A 16,213-nucleotide genomic window follows, 5' to 3' on the forward strand; every position below is an offset into this window, starting at 1 on the left:
AGGCATGGTTCTCATACCCAAATTTGTTTCAAGAGGCCTTCTTCAGTGGACCTTGATGTCATTCCTGCAATATCTGTCATTCCTCTGTCAGCAGTAAATGGCAATGAGCAGAGCCAAAGCTGCTCCTTGAATCAGGACGGCTGGCAAAGCAGAGTCTTGTTCTGATGTGTAAGTTGTGGATCTAATTTTGCAATGATAGTGTTAGCAAACTGTGTTGATGTGAATGGTTTAACTTTTAGCAAATTGTGGCAATGTAAATGGTTTAACTTCTAAGTTCTCATTTTCCTTCAATTTTCCGTGAGGGCACTAATCAAACTAATGTTTTGTGCGGGTCAGGAGTGACAGGTTTTTCTCAGGGCTCGCTGGGAGCTGACAGTGGGCAGTATTTATTAACAGTGCCTGCAATAATCTGTCAGCTAAATGGAGGATTGGAGATTTTCATAGCAGAAACAGATAAGTCTTTGCAAGAGATTTTCTTCAAATGATCAGTGTCTTAGGCCCAGTGCACGTATTTTTTTCCACAGAATAATATTCCTTATGTAATAGATTACTGTTGACAAAAACTGTGGGATGTTTTCAGAGGAGAAGCTGTATCTCATTACAGATCCAATGTTACATCTTTCCTTATAGATTTGAGAATAAATGGGTGTAATGTATTAGAACTTGTAAAGCCATCTGAAACAATCACTTCCTAATGGGGCAGCATTGCTGGGTAGTGCTTTACCTGTCCATGTGGGCCCTGCCCAGGCTCACCTGAAGTTTCTGACATAATGCTTCCATGTTGATGTATTCCCAGAATGTTCACAGGGTTTTGCCTGCATTCATTCCTTAGTTCTCACATCTTGCACACCCAGGGTGGTTCTGTGCATTTTCTGTGTAAATTCTTTGTGGCTGTGGCAGTTGAGTTTTGGGTGTTTCATGCCTTCCTCAGCCACTGATAGGAGATGAATTGTATTGATTCCTGGTTTGTAAATAAGCATGACTTGGTGGATTTCTAAATGCCAAGATCTCCAGAAGTTGTAAAATTGTGTATTATTGAGAGTACCTTACAATTGTTGCTAATAATAGATTAGCTAATAATATGACGGTTTTTAATAAGACAAGACTTGAAAGATAGGTAGTAATGCCATATCTCCCTGGGTGGGACTGAGCAAAGGCTTGAGGAAAAGTCAATCTTCACAGCTGGAGCAAGTACTTGTTGGGTGTTAGCTACAGCCTGAGCAAAAATCTGCTATGAGCAGCACAGAGAGCTGTAGTGGGTCTGGGATGATTGATGTCTAGCCCAACCCTGTCACTTCTTGTGTGGTTCACAAAGTACCCCAAAACACAGGTAGTATTGCTTACATATCAGTAAACTCAAACATGCTCTGAACTCACTGCTAATTCAGCATTCTGAATTCTTACCTGCCCAGCCCAAAGCTATAGCCTTAAACTTTCCAAGGTGTGAAGGACCTCCATGATGCCCTCAAGATTTCCATGGTCCCCAAATACCATTTCTGCAAGATTTGTATGAACTGCTGCAAATATGCTCTCCTCAGCTTGCTCTGTCAGCCAGGCATGGGAAATCAGATGCACTGTTGTACAGGGGCTGAAGATAAAATTGCTAAGCAAAGAAAATCAACTGAAAAATATGGTTAATATATTGGTCCAGCATAAACTGTTAGTTTTGATGGTTCCAATATTTATTTCTGAGACTGTGCTTAAGGATAGCATGTGTGTCTTTGTATATTCTTGCATGTTGGTAAAGCCAAATGACAGGTTTGTTCCGTTTTCATTTTTTTCCAGAATTATTGATCAGCGATTTGAGAAAGTTTCATATTTTGTCTTTGGAGATTTCAACTTCAGACTGGATGCCAAAGCAGTAGTAGAGGTAGGATTTCTCTTTTTCTTCTCTTGTAGACCCTACCAGGTTTGGTTCTTTTTTTTTTTTGCCTGTAGGAAACCTAAAAGTGACTTTACAAAGTAATGTTATTATTGACATCAGACTTAAGCAAGACTACTTCTAACAGGAACGTCCAACAAGTAACTAACATTGTGTGGTTGTGACTTTTGCCATCTCCTTATAGCTGACAGTGAATCAGAATCATTTCCTGCAGAGGAAGTGCTGCATTACCTTCCAACTCTGAGGAAAACCAAGAGGCATTTCCTAAATGTCCACGATAGAAATCCACACTTCAAACGTACAGGCAGTCATCAGTACAGACCTTTGTGCCTGTAGCATCTTGATGTGCAAGGGTGACTAGGAGATTTGTCTAAAGCCAAAACAATGTACTAAACATTTTGATTATGAGTTGAGATAACCTTGACCTGAATGCTAAGGCTCCAGGTAAGCTGGTGGCAGAAATAATGCCCAGATTGAAAACCAGTTTAATCTTATGGTTTTCGCACTTTAATTCTCTGAGGTACTGCAATGTCTTTTTGGTGTCCTTGAGGGTAGGCGTGTATCTTTTGAGCCGAAAGTTTTTATTTTGTAAGTGTAACTGTGGGAAATGTCCTGTGTGCCAAAGGCTGGCATCCCCCCATTCAGGTGCAGTGCTATTCTCCTTCCTTATATGATGAGTAGTCATCCATTGAAAAACTGGAGTTTGATGTTACAACATTTCATATGGAACTAGTAACTTCTTCTTGGACTCCTTTCTGTAGTGTAGTCAGTTAGCCAAGAAGCTTAAAGCATAGTTGAAATGAAAATCCAGTCACTAATTCAGAATATGCCGCTTCATGCTGCATATGTTAAGGGTTAAAACCTGTTTTGCTGCCCTGTGGCTGCCATAGTTATCATCTGTGTTCAGAAATCCCTTGATGGTGATCACTTCAAAGAGCTGTTATGCCTCTTCTCTTCACCAGTGGTGTGAGGGTATCATTGAGGATGTTGCTGCCTGAGAAGCCCTGTCAGTCACGCTGCAGCAGACTTACCTCCTGCACTCAGTACTGATGGAGGGGGCTCCAAGCTTTTCCTGACTCACATACTGCCAGCAGGCTGCAGGACTGAAGCTGCAGAGGGTGTTAGCTTTGGTACCAATAAATTAAAGTTTCTATGTTTATATCTGTCAGTTTAAAAATCATCCCCATCAAAAAAAACAGTGTCAGTAACCCCAAATGATGGAAACTGAGTGAGCTGCAGAGCAAGCAGGGTGAGCCCAGAGGTTTCTGAGCCTGACACAGTTCTCTTCGTTTTGGGAGTGTTTTACCCCTAGCAGTTTATGTTGCTGCATGTGAGCACAAAAGGTGTAATTGGAAGATGAATCAAATTCATTTTCTCATTCTTCCTACCTAAGATGTAAGCCTGTGTGAGTGTACAAAGCACTAGAATAATACAGATTTTCTATTGTTTTTTTTTGAGAAGTAACATAGCCCAGTAATCAGAACTTCACCCAGCCACTCTGCAATGTTAATTAAATATAATTGAAGTTGGTTCAGAAACTTCCAGTTTATACATGGACAGCTAAAGTCACAGTATGTTTGTTTTGGAGTGTTTTGTACTTGATGTAGTTTATAAATCTGTATGTCAGCAGACCCCAAGGCTGTAAGAAGCAGTTGTGTGATGTGCCTGGGATTGTCTCTAGGCACCGGGATGGTCCTGAGGGAGTAAGTAGTGTACAGCACTGGCAGCAAGGGCTGGCTCCTAGGTGACAGATCCCTTCCTAAAGTATAATTTGGAAGGACAGAGCTATAGGCCACCTCTAGAGGGAATTGCACTAGATAGGACTTGGTGGTCTGATGGTGTTTAAGATCCCAATCACCTCCTGAAGTAGCTTGTAAAGGGTGTGGCTCAAACGTGCTGTGGCCACAGCCGTGTACAGCTGGCAGAACAGGAACCAGAGCAGGCGGAGGTGCTTCTGTCCCAAAGGCTCAGTGCCAGCCCCAGGGTGAGCCTGTGCTCAGCTGGGAGCCTCCCACTGCAAAGGCTGTCCCAGTCCCTGCTGGTATTTAAACGTGTGCCCATGCAAATGGATATTAACTACTCTTCAGTATTCAGCAGTGGAGTTAATACTGGGAATTGTAAGGGTTAATCCATTGACCTGTCATCTTTGTGTATGATACTAAATTTATCTCTGCTTTTCTTGCTGACCTTTTGAATTCCCTCTTGAGACCACAGCTGCTGAATGCTTGAACACTGATATGCTATAAGCAACACTTGTGTAAATGCAGACTGTGCTTACATCAAACATAAAGAATAAAGTGTATTTGTAAATAACTTCCTAATTAAGCCATTTAAAGGGAGAATCTGAGAGCTGTTCAGAATGTAGAGTCCAGACCCTGATGTGCAGTGTCCTAAATCAGATGCAAAAAATGTTGTGCATATTAATTCATAGTTAATAGACTATAAATCATTAATATGTAATTTATTGAACACTTCTGGGAGCCTTAATTTAGAGTCACATTGATTTCCTTGCTAGGAAAATCTGCTTTCCTGTTATTGGAGTCATCCAGGGGGAGGTTGTCACTGGCACATGGGCAAGGCCAGGTGCTGTTGCTGAGGTAGCACCAGTGAATTTTCCAGGTGTGTTTGCTGCTCATGCCTGGCCTGCCTCGGCAGCATTGCTGGGGCCAGGTCCCAGCACATCCCACTGGGACTGTGAGCCAAGCTGGGGGGCCAGTCTCTTGCTTTGAGGACGGTGAATGCCAGTGATTATCATTGTAGAACATCCAGAAAATCTTCCATTGGAGTCCAGCCTTTTGGAGGAAACCACCCTGCTCCAGCCAGCAAAACTAACCCTTGTTGTTACAAAATGTGTTTAGTAAGGCAGTAACTGCAGAAGAAAGATCTACATTTCCTTGGATTTTGGTCACTCTAAGATGTGCTGTAAGACCTGAATCTTCTGTCTGACAGCCAGGTAAATTCACTTAATCCTATACTGGCAAAGGTGCCTGAGGATTTGTTGCTGTTTAAATTCAAAGTTTTGCTTACTGATTTCTTTATTTTAATGCTAGACTTTTTAAAGTGTTGCAGCATTCTGATTATTTGCCTACTGCTTTCACATACCTTCCAGCACCTCTATTCCCAGCACATATGAAAGTGTTTGCAACATGTTAAAAATGATGCAAACTTTTATATTGGTTCAACTATGAATTCTAGTCTATATCTATAGCTTCTCTGCAGTGTCACCAGTACAAGTATTTCACAGAAACATGAATTTGTGATGTTTCTTTGTGTTACAGCTCTCCTATAATTTTTTCAAAGGTTCTGCTCTCCCCTTTCAAAGCTAATAATACAGGTCACTGTAATCTTTGCACTTACTAGAAGTACACTGCAAAATTTATCATTGCATGTGTGACAAAGGTACTGTTTCTGTTTATGGAAAATTCAGTAGAAAGGAGATTTAATGAGGTGACTTCAAAGAAATCTGCAGTAGCAGTGAAACATACTGTAGGCTGAACTTGAAGAATATTCCAGAAATTTAATAATTATTATGAGTTAGTTTTTTGGTTCTTTAAAAGGCAATATGTTATGTGCCTGAAAGGTCTGAAATGAGACAACTTGGCTGCCACCTGAATAAACCAGGATATTAAAATCTCTGAACACATTAAGAGTAAGAAGAGGAGGTTGTGAGAACTGAGGAGGTCAGGTTACTTTTGTTTCAGGTGAGAAATTAGAGAAATGAAGTGACTGTGAGTGACCACATGGAAGGAGTAAGTTAATTCTCACTGCTGTGGTGGCTGTGGGGTTTCATGTTGTGATGAGTCCAAGGCCATTCTGATCTCCACTTTTAGCTCTTTTTTTAATGTAAACAGCTTAGTAGCATCTGTTACATTCTGTAAACTCCACGAACACTTGCTGGCGTGGTGTGGAAGCAGAATTGGTCCTGTGGCTTCTGGAGCTGTGGCAGAGCAGAGGGAGGGCTGTGACTGCTCCCGTTCAGTGTGTGAGGCTTCCCATGCATGGGCTGCCACCTGGGGCTGCCACCTGCAGGGCACCCTTTCCTCTTCTTCCTTGGAGAAGATGCTAAATAAAGAGAGATTTCCCATTCCAGCTGGCCCAGGCACTGTGCTGGAACTTGGAGCTGCTTCTCTCCTGTACCCTGCCCCAGCCCAAAGCATCTCAGCTCCCAGCTGTGGCTGTGCTTGTCCACAGCAGTATTTCTCTTTCTGTCTCAGTGAGCCAGTTTACCACTCTTGCTCTGTTTTAGTCACCATTCAACTGTTTTAGGTGGGTCTAGGCCAAGGAATAGTATTTTTTCAGTCAGCTGGTCATAGTAACAATCTGTATTTATCTCTGAGAATTACTTTAATATTTAAAGAAGTTATTCATTGAAACTCCATAATATGTCTTCCTCATGCAATACATCAATTTTAGGAAAGTATAAACAGGCTTGAGAAACTGGGCTTATTTTGACTTTTTGGGAGTAAAACCCTCTTTCTGAGACTGCTGATTCGAGAGTCTCTTAGAAAAGTACCTTGTACTTCCAAGAAAAAAAAATTTTAATTGTGTGCTACTCAGTCCCAAGAATGGCAGTTCAGTAATGGGTTTAGTTTGTCAGGCTTTAGGAAAAAGTCACATTAATCACAAAATCCATTTGTTCAAGGTAAACCATAGCTTTGCCTTGTATCCAGGAAAAAAAACATTATTTGTTAGGGTTGTTGGTAGCTTGGTAAACTGGAGAGGGATTAGGTGCATCGTATATGAAAATTTATAAAGGTAGCATCAGAAGTGGCGCGTCAGGATTCCAGACATTTTGGTCTACAAAAAGCTTTGAAGCTCTACCTGTGGGGGAAAAAAAAAAGTTATGTCCACGTCTTAAAAATCAGAATTAACCTTGTCCACCCACCCTGTGTGCTCCATGGGTTACAGCCAACCAGAATATTTCCTTTCTAGACTTCTGCCAAGCAGCCCTTTAATAAGCCAGGACTGGAATTGCTGATTAAATGTTTTTTAAAAGGTAATAAATGTTCATAAGAATTTACATGTCTGGCTCCATCATTCACTTGCACTGTGCCTCTCTGCCACCTCTGACTATGTGATTTTTATATTATCTGATAAAATAGGAGCAACTTCATTCTGGCATGACTTTTTAGCTCCCACTGTGTTGCTGATGCTGCAGTGAATCACATAATTTCCATTTGATCACACTGTCTTGGCACAATGTGGTCTTTCATTCTGAACAAGCCAGTGGGGGCATGGTATCCCTTTATCCAGCGTGCTCGTGCCAGCAGAAGGTGGAGGAGCACTCCTGGTTCTGCCACAGTGTGTACCTGCAAAATGGGCACCTCTTCCTCTGAGACATCACTCGCTCTTTTTTGAACAAACAGCTCTTGTTCAAAACAAAAGCTGATTAACCTCTTTTCACATCTGAATAATTGATTTAGATCTTACTCAAATCTGAACAAGTATTTTAAGTTGAACTTGTTTCATCCCGTGTATTGGACACAAACAAGGACCTTTGCAAACTCCAGCCAACAAATGATCCATTAGTAATTGTCATGAAAAAGATTAATAGTTAATTAGACAATTATCACTGATTTGAAAAGCTGATTCAAGTGAGGTAGTCAGGTGATGGATGGATGTAGAGAGTTAATTATCTCCTCCTTGGTGCAGATGTACTTCCCTGGACAGAAACAGGTCACCTGTCAGGATGAGGCTCTTGCTCTCCTCGTGCATTCAGGATACACCACCAACCACCTGGCTGTCCTGTCAAGTGCAAATATTTGTGTGTATGTATATATATTTTTTAATCTAAGTAATATTTGCAGAAGATGCTTTGAATGCATCAGGAAAAGGGCATGAAAGAATTGCACAGTCTTGTTACAAACACAGCAATATTTATTTTTTTTAAATTCTGATCAATTTTGCTTTGAGAAAGAAGTAAAGTTTCTTTGCATTAAAAATACTGACATGGCATATAAAACAAGTGTATGTAGTTGTGGGTGTACTCATTGTGTCTCCCTATTCCAAACCAAACCAGACGGTTAATTCCTGGGCAGTGATAACATGCAGGTGCCCACATATCCATTTGGGATATCAGGTGCAACCATTTAATTCATTTAATTCAGACCAACTGCTGAGCTCCTGCTCCATAGGGCTGGTAGTTTAAACTGTAACAGAGTCCCTCCCCTTCCTCCTGCCGTGAAGTGATACTAAGCCATTTTTGTAAGAGAAAAACCACATTGCTTTATTTCTGAGATAAACCAGCACATCATGAAATAACTCAATGGTTTACAAGTTTTAGATCATGTTTTCATTCCAGTTAGGAAAGCATGTAAAATCCTGGATTGGTTTTATAATCTCAAACAGTTTGCTGTAAATACCTTAATCTCATGCAGATTTTAATGTTTTTTACAAACTTGTTTGTTTCTAGGAAATGCTGGAAACAGCATCCTTTGTAAAAGGAAAGGGTAATAAAGATTTGTTAAATTAAAATGCATACAACTTCAGGTCTAATAAGGAGGGCTTTATTAATGTAGGTAAATCGCAGCAACACATCTGAGGCACCTGCTAAATGTTCATTATAAATTTCTCTCACAGACATTGTGATGAGTTTTATATTGTAGCCAGACTTATAAAAGCATGCAGATTACTTCCCTGAGGGACTGGATATATTTACTTAACAGTCTAGTTAATTGCAATTATTTATTTTCCAGTGATTGCAAATGGCCTCTGCGTTAAAGGTACATGTGGCTACTAGGAATTATTCAATTACCTCTCTTCTTAGTAGTCTAAGGCAAACCCGAGCTTGGATTCCCAGAGGCCAGACGGCAGTGTATTAACTCAATCTGCTCCACAGCTTTTGCTGGGGCCAAGCTCTGTAGCCATGAATCCTCTCAGCAGAGCAAGCTTGAGAAATGCTCATTACCCCGCAGCTGATTTTTTGACATCTTTCATTCCATACTGCTGGTGCCACACGTATGGGCAAGATTCATAGGAGGTTAATTAAATCCGTCTTCAAAACAACGAGGGACCAATGAGCCGTATCCCCGTTGCAACAGTAAATTAAATGATGCAATTGTTTCTACTTCCATCACAGATAAGGGGAGAGATGAGTGAATGGATTGTTCTCAGCTGCTTCCTCTGGGGCCCCAGAGGGTCTCGGAGCATGTGGTCACAAACCTGCTTTTAATTTGCGGCTGCAGGGAGGGATGGCACTGCTATCAGCAGGCAGAGGTCCCGCACGGCGTCATCCTGTGGAGGATGACACGGTGCAAGCGGGGCCTCTCGGCGGCAGCGCCGAGCGGCTCCGGCAGCCCCAGATGCAAATTACCGACAACGCGGTGACAAAGCAGAACGGAAAAGATGATACGTTCATCAAACTTGGCGCTGCCTGGTCCGTAATTAAAACGTACACAAATTAAATACAATTATCTCGTGCTTTCTGATAGGGCTGGGCGTCATTAAGCTAATGAATTCCGCGGTCTGTGAGCCGGCCCCGCGCAGGGCGCGCTCGCTGCGCGGCAGCTGTGCCCGGGCTGGCAGCGGTGGGGCAGCGCCGTGCCCAGCCTCGCACCTGCCGGCCCTCACCTGCGGGCACCCAGCCCGATACCTGCGGGCAGGGAGGGCACGGGGCCGGGAGGCTCCTGCGGGTGAGCGGCTGTCGCCGGCGTGGGGTGCCTGTGAGCTCCTGGCACGGCGGTCCGCAGGGCACCTGCCGTGGGGTGCCTGTGAGCTCCTGGCACGGCGGTCCGCAGGGCACCTGCCGTGGGGTGCCTGTGAGCTCCTGGCACGGCGGTCCGCAGGGCACCTGCCGTGGGGTGCCTGTGAGCTCCTGGCACAGCGGTCCGCAGGGCACCTGGCAGCTTTCCCCGGGCTGGCAGTTCTAGAGGCCATGGCTCCATGCACATTGAAAAACGGGCTCAACAATGACTCGCAGTTGGTACAATCCTAATGCCAGGTGCAGGTAGCCACTGTGGCCTGCCCAGGTGCCACAGTGCTTGTCTGTCTGCAGGAGTCTGGTTGGTGTCTGCTGGATGACACTCGGAGGTGTGTTTGTTACTTTTGGACATGCCTGGGGTTTTGCCCCTGTATTGTGGGGAGCGTTGGAGTCACAAGGTGGGAAGCAGTTCATCCCATGGGGAGTGTTGGAGTCACAAGGTGGGAAGCAGTTCATCCCATGGGAAGTGTTGGAGTCACAAGGTGGGAAGCAGTTCATCCTGTGGGGAGCGTTGGAATCACAGTATGGGAAGCAGTTCTTCCCATGGAAAGCAGTTCATCCCATGGGGAGTGTTGGAATCACAGTATGGGAAGCAGTTCATCCCATGGCGAGTGTTGCACTCACAGTATGGGAAGCAGCTCATCCTGTGCTTACCTTCCAGCACTGCCAGCCAGCCCTTCTCAGGCAGGGCAAGGGGGCTCATGGGGCAGCAGGGACTGGGGCTGGAAAACCACACATATGACCAACCAGCAATACTAGCTGGACTTTAAAGTTGCTCTTGTCTAGGCAGGTATAGTCTAAATAATGTAGTGGAGTATTGCAACACATTATGTAAAAATCTGTGATAAGTATTTTAATAAAACCACTTGTTCATTGCTTTTTGCTTATATCTAGTGTAGAAACATCAAATGAGACAGCATATCACCTGGGAAGATGCTATAAAATCTCCCTTTTTAAGAATTATTTCATTTTAGAAGGAATAGATGTACCTACAAAAAGTGCATTCTTTTTACATTTCAGTTTATTGTTTAGTGTTGCTGCAATACAAAATTTTCACATCTATGTATGAATTATGCACTAGTATTTAGATCACTCACTGATGACCTAAAGCAAAGGGCAGGGGGAAGGAAAGATTTACACTCTGCATATTTGCTGTGTATTAAAAGTCTGTGAATACCTATTTTCATTGTCATACATGAAAGCCTAAAGGGAGTTTTTTCAAAAAAATTACACTCTGTATTAAATAATGATATTTTGCTTGCTTATCAGAGACAAAATTGGGTAGAAAGAATTTGGTAGCTATCTGAAAATCAAGGAACAGGATCATATTTGCCTCTATCATCAACACCTGTTGCAATGGCAAATTTTATTCTTGAGGAGGAGTTAGAAATACAGTGAGAGTTGATTAACTGAATGCACAAAATCTCTGGATATCTGTGCAGCTATGTTAAAACATTTAAAACATTTATTTATTTTACCTGAAAATAGTAAGCCCCAAAAGTTGTAGAAAAAAACACTAAGAAACCAAAATGTATATTTTGTTTAAAAAAACAACTTTATTTAGATTTGACCAGTGGTAAATGTGGTCAGCCTCAGGGAGAATGAACAAAGGTGATGCCTAAAGTATGTAAAGCTCATTTGTGGTGGGATATTGCATGGGCCAGGCAGCAAATGATGTTGGTAAGAGATACCAGTTGCTGTTTCATTAAATCATTTGGCTTGTAATGGAAATCTTGATCACATCTGTTTCTATTGCAGTTAAAGCCACCTTATCCAAAGTGTGCTTATCTGACCTGTGGTGGCAGATAGAGCCCCTCAGGCTCCGGGCTGGGGTTTGTGCCTGTCACAGTGGTGCAGACCCCCCTGATCTCTCCTTCCCTCAGGCACAGGCGCTTCTTGCTGGCATCTCTGCCGTGAGGCTGGCAGCACAGAGGTGTTCAGAATATTGTTGGATTGTACCTTACAATGCAGGCATACATGTACATACATGTACTCCTCCTTGGCAGACAGATTTTCTATTTGTTCTCTTCTTCCAGCTTCTTCAGCCCTCTCTGCACTAACACAGGCAAATGGACCTGGTCCTCCTTTCACTGTAAATTAGCATAGATATCAGTATTAATTTTAAGAAAGCTCAGGAAACACACCCTGAACTGCTTGGCACCATGGAATAAGCACTTGCAGCCTGTTACTTTTCTCTCTTTCATGGTTCTTGATCTCACAGTTCTGTAGCAGAGAGGTAAGAAACAGGACAGCAGCTTCTGTTCCTCAACCCCTATGAGGAGAACTTTTACGCAGTGGTAATTCTGAAAAAAATTATACTGGATGCTGGTCTCCACTGTATTTTATCATGTGCATTATTAAAGAAAACTTTGACTTTCTGATCTACATGATGTGTCCACAAATCTGCCTTTATTAGTTTTGATAATTCAGACAGTAATTTTACTTTTGTCAGAATAGGATTTCCTGTAATGTGTCAGTTTTTCCCAGTCCCAATTTGAGATGAGAATTTGACATTTCAAAGCAAAATATGCAAAGTGGCAATCTAGGAATCTCAAATCAGCTGTAATAATTGCTGTAACATCTAGGTTGCTCCTTCTTCAAGGAAAGAAAGATAAATCTTCCTGGCCCTTTATGTAGTCATGCAGCAATGGGTCACCTTTGCCTGCTACCACATGGCAAGAGGGGTTCTCCATGTCCTGCACTGCATGAAATACCTCTTAAATCTGCACCCTTACCAGGGACATCAAACTTGTTTCTTCTCACACAGAGGTCAGAAGAGTGGGAAGGGGGCAGGATGTTCTAGCAGTGACTGAGACATTACCTCCTGTGAAAATTTTATCATCCTATCTCCACCTTATTAAAGTCTAATCCTGAATTCTATCATTACTCCTTACACAAGAAGTGTGTTAGGATGTAATTTGCAGCTCTTTCAAGCTTTCACAAGGGTCATTAATGTGCAATATTTTAATATGTAAAGCTGCTAAGGGGTTAAAACCAATTGTATGAAAAGAGATTATAGGATCTTTATCACATGTTGTTTATCTGATCAACAGTTAACAATTTAAGACAGTATTATGCTAGTAAAAAGAAGATTTGTTTCTGATACTGACATAAACATCCCCTCATAATAGTGGCTTTTCATTTACTGCGTTGCAATGTACCATAAGCTTAAAGGCACAACAGCTTCTTTGTGTGTCTCAATAATGCCTGTCCAGAGTGATGTCAGTCAATTTTTGACCTATACAGTCTGATGTTATTCTCAACGATCATGGAATAGATTTTTTTTTTTTAATGAGTTAAGAGTATGCCAATAAAATCCTTGAAAATTATCATATTTCTTCATGGCATCTTCCTCTGGAAGAACATCCTATATTAGCACATAGACCTTTCTGTGAAGTTGCATTTCCTCTGGCTTCTGCTGGTTTTTGTTGATTTCTTTACAGCTGACTTTTCACACTTTCATGTAACTTGCCCTTTCAGTGGGACAAATAACCACTAACAGTTAAATAGCACTTTCTGGTAGAAGTAGGAAAAGAAACAGTATATTTGAAGCAGCCTCCTGGTAGGAGCAGATTCTGAGTTCAGCCTGTGTGGTGGCCCTCCTGGGGTTCCATGTAAAAAGTGTTTAACATGTGCTGCAAGGTGGGGAAGAAGGCTGTGGGGTGGGCCAGGTTCCTTTAGGGTGCACGGAATGCCTCGGGGGATCCCCTGTCCTGGCACAGCTGTGGGGGCACTCCCCATCCCCAGCCAGGCAGCGCCCCGACCCAGAATCACTGACAGATGGGCTCAGCCGCTGCTGCTTTCCTGTCATACAAGGGAGGAAGTCAGCTTCCTGGGGGAAAACATCTTCCTGAGCTCTCAGTGAAGCACATCTGCTCAGCCCTTGCCAGGCAGGAGCACAGGCTGAGGCCTCTGACCCCTGCCAGGTGCTTCAGTGCAGGGGGCTGTTCAGCAGCTGCGGATGATTCCCATCGCCTCCTGTCCAGCTCTGAGCACAGCACACAGCTCTCTGACAGGCAGAGGCTGCTGCCTTGCTCTCCAGCCTCAGGAAGTCTGGGCTGGATTAGGGTGCACTGCTGCTTGTTGCATCCAGCTCTGGTCCTCATGGTGTTCTGGCAAGCCTGCTGCGTGGCTCAGGTCCCCTTGCTCCCTTAGAGACAGGAAAGAAATGCACCTGCTGGTAAAACTCCTTATGGAAATCACGTTGTGCTTCTAAAATGCTGTTTCTAGATGATTTTTATTCATATAACCCTAATGGTTCCCTGAAAATTAAACCAGATGTAGTTTTTTGTTTGCTTTCAGCTGACTGCAGTGTAACTATGGTTCTGCCATTAAGCTTGCAGAACACAAACATAAGCTGAATTGAGGTGGACTTTAGTGTGGATCCTGTGCTTCCCTGCAGGTGTCATTTGGGGCTTTTTTAGTCATGGAGTCTCTGCAGTGCAGTCCCTGAGCTGCTCTTGGAGAAGCATCTCCAGACTTCAGCTGCACTGCTGTCTGTGTCTTCCCTTCAGCTGGAGCTAAGGGAGTGTCACAGGAGGTGGCACTGTGCCATCCTGTCATCACCTCCTTCAGAATAGAGTCAAGTGTGTGCTAAATGCTTGAGTGACAACAGCTGAACTTAAGCAAGCCCAAGGTCTAGAGTATGCAAGAGATTTAAATTAACATAGCCAAAGCGGGATGGAAATTTGGTTTTTTTTCTGTCTGCTGGGTATTTTACATTATGTAAAATGAATACTAGATGATAATTGCCAGTGTGGTATCTTGTATTGATTTAATTCAATAAGCAACTTCACCTCCACCTTTTGCATGCAGTTGCCTTAAAATATATGCATTATGAAGGCAGTGATTCAAAGTCTTTAGGAAATCAATACCCAGACAGGAGTCTGTTCTTCAAATATTGACAGCAGAATAACTCTAAGAAACAATGAGAAACAATAAAAGCAGGGTTAGACAAAATGAAGGCTGCAATTCTTCTGTTGTTATGCTGTGCAGAGGGCTCAAACTGCTGCCTGATGCTGCATATTATATGTGCTTCAGCAAACAGCTGACGCTGGCCCTTTGCTATCAAAATTTCTGGTGAAATCTCTGACCACGGAAATAAAAGCCAGTTTCTGCCCATGATTCATATACAGATGGCTGTTTCATCTGATGTTTTGCCAGTAACTCACACAGATTTCTTTCAGCTATGTGTGTGCACTGGGGAGATACACAAGGGTATATTTAGACTGTTAGTATTGTCCCCACTTTTGGTAATCTCTCTAGAACTAAATGGAATTTGCACTGAAGCTGGTGAATTACAGATCTTTAACTGATCGTATCTGTGTACTAGTTCATAGTGGGTTTTTGTAGTGGTAATTTTAAAATCCTATAATATAGGCAGTTCCATTTCCTCCACACTGAGTGTAGTTCTCAGAAGTTAATGTATGTCCTTGATGGAGTAAAATGTGCCAAGGTACTGCAAACTGCACTGGTTGCTCAGTTGATAGTAGTTCTGAAATCACATTGCTGTAGATCGTTCAGCACTGCAACTACAAGTAATACTACATTATTAGCACTCATGCAGAAGTCTCTGACAATAGTCCAGAAATTCAGACTAATATAAATTCTCTTTCCCTTTGATATGGAAGGCTTATGAAGGGTAGCTGTTTACAGTATTACCTGACTTGTAGATGTCATAGAAAGAGTCAGCAAGACTTATTTTTTGTTTCTATCCTTTATTTTTGCAGGTTTAACAAGTGCTGAATTTCACAAGTATTGTAGCCATAAAAGGTTCAAGAGCTTTGTTCACATCTAGAAGTTAAAAAATCATTAGGCTTTTCCCTGAATTTACTGGAAATTTCCTAAACTTGATATATTTATGTGTCATTTAAAAACGAAGGAAAGCTTTGAGCCACCAGTGCCTGAGTGATTTTTCCTGACAGATCAGTCAGGAGAAGGAATTTAAAGAGTAGGAATGCCCGTTTGTAATTGCCATCTGTAACCAACAGGTTTAAAAGTTGGTTTGGAACAAATTGGTGGGACATTACAGAATTTTAGAAGAAGAATAAATTTGTTCCTGTAGTTAAGTGCCCCCCTGCACTTAAGACACTGAGCAAGGTTCTCAATAGCTGAAAGCTCATTAGCTTGACATTCATTTCAGGCAACCTAATGCAAGAGTTGGTAATGATAAGAAAATTGAGAGAGAAAATGCAGTCACAAAACATGCTTGAACAAGGCAGTTTATCCTGAGATTAACAACTTGGATGAAAGTGGTGGAATCAAGTGATCCCATGGCAAGATGAGTTTGTTAAAAACATCAGTGTTTAACTTTGCATCTGTCTGTGTTGTACATGCAGGAGCACCGAGGGGTCAGTGGCAGAGCAGTGGGAGGCACCAAAGGCAAACAGCTGCAAACAGCTGAACCTCAGCTCCCTCAACAATGCCATGGCATAATCATTCAGGCATCTTTAGGTAAATTTGTAGTAATTGCATATTTGACTTTACATGTGGCTGCTGAGCCTGTGTATTAAAATCACTGCACATCTCCACTCCATGTATTGCCAAGTCACAGTTTGGTGTGAGAGGAGAGCAAGGCCCTCTATCCTCTTACCCAGACACTGGGCTAGATCTGAGTGCCAAGGAGTTGTTTC

The 16,213-nt window shown here is 42.5% G+C and overlaps 1 protein-coding gene across 1 annotated transcript in view; it reads left to right on the forward strand.

Annotated features, from left to right (window-relative positions):
• The first annotated feature begins 1,720 nt into the window (after window positions 1–1,720).
• The window catches only part of INPP5A (inositol polyphosphate-5-phosphatase A), a 58,325-nt gene continuing 43,832 nt past the window's right edge, over window positions 1,721–16,213 (forward strand). The window contains exon 1 of the mRNA XM_077784767.1: window positions 1,721–1,870. Within this exon, the coding sequence (XP_077640893.1) occupies window positions 1,736–1,870 (135 nt within the window). The 5' untranslated portion in view covers window positions 1,721–1,735. The remainder of the gene's footprint in view (window positions 1,871–16,213) is intronic.

This window comes from Lonchura striata, chromosome 7 (assembly GCF_046129695.1).
Source record: "Lonchura striata isolate bLonStr1 chromosome 7, bLonStr1.mat, whole genome shotgun sequence".
NCBI classification, from domain to species: domain Eukaryota; kingdom Metazoa; phylum Chordata; class Aves; order Passeriformes; family Estrildidae; genus Lonchura; species Lonchura striata.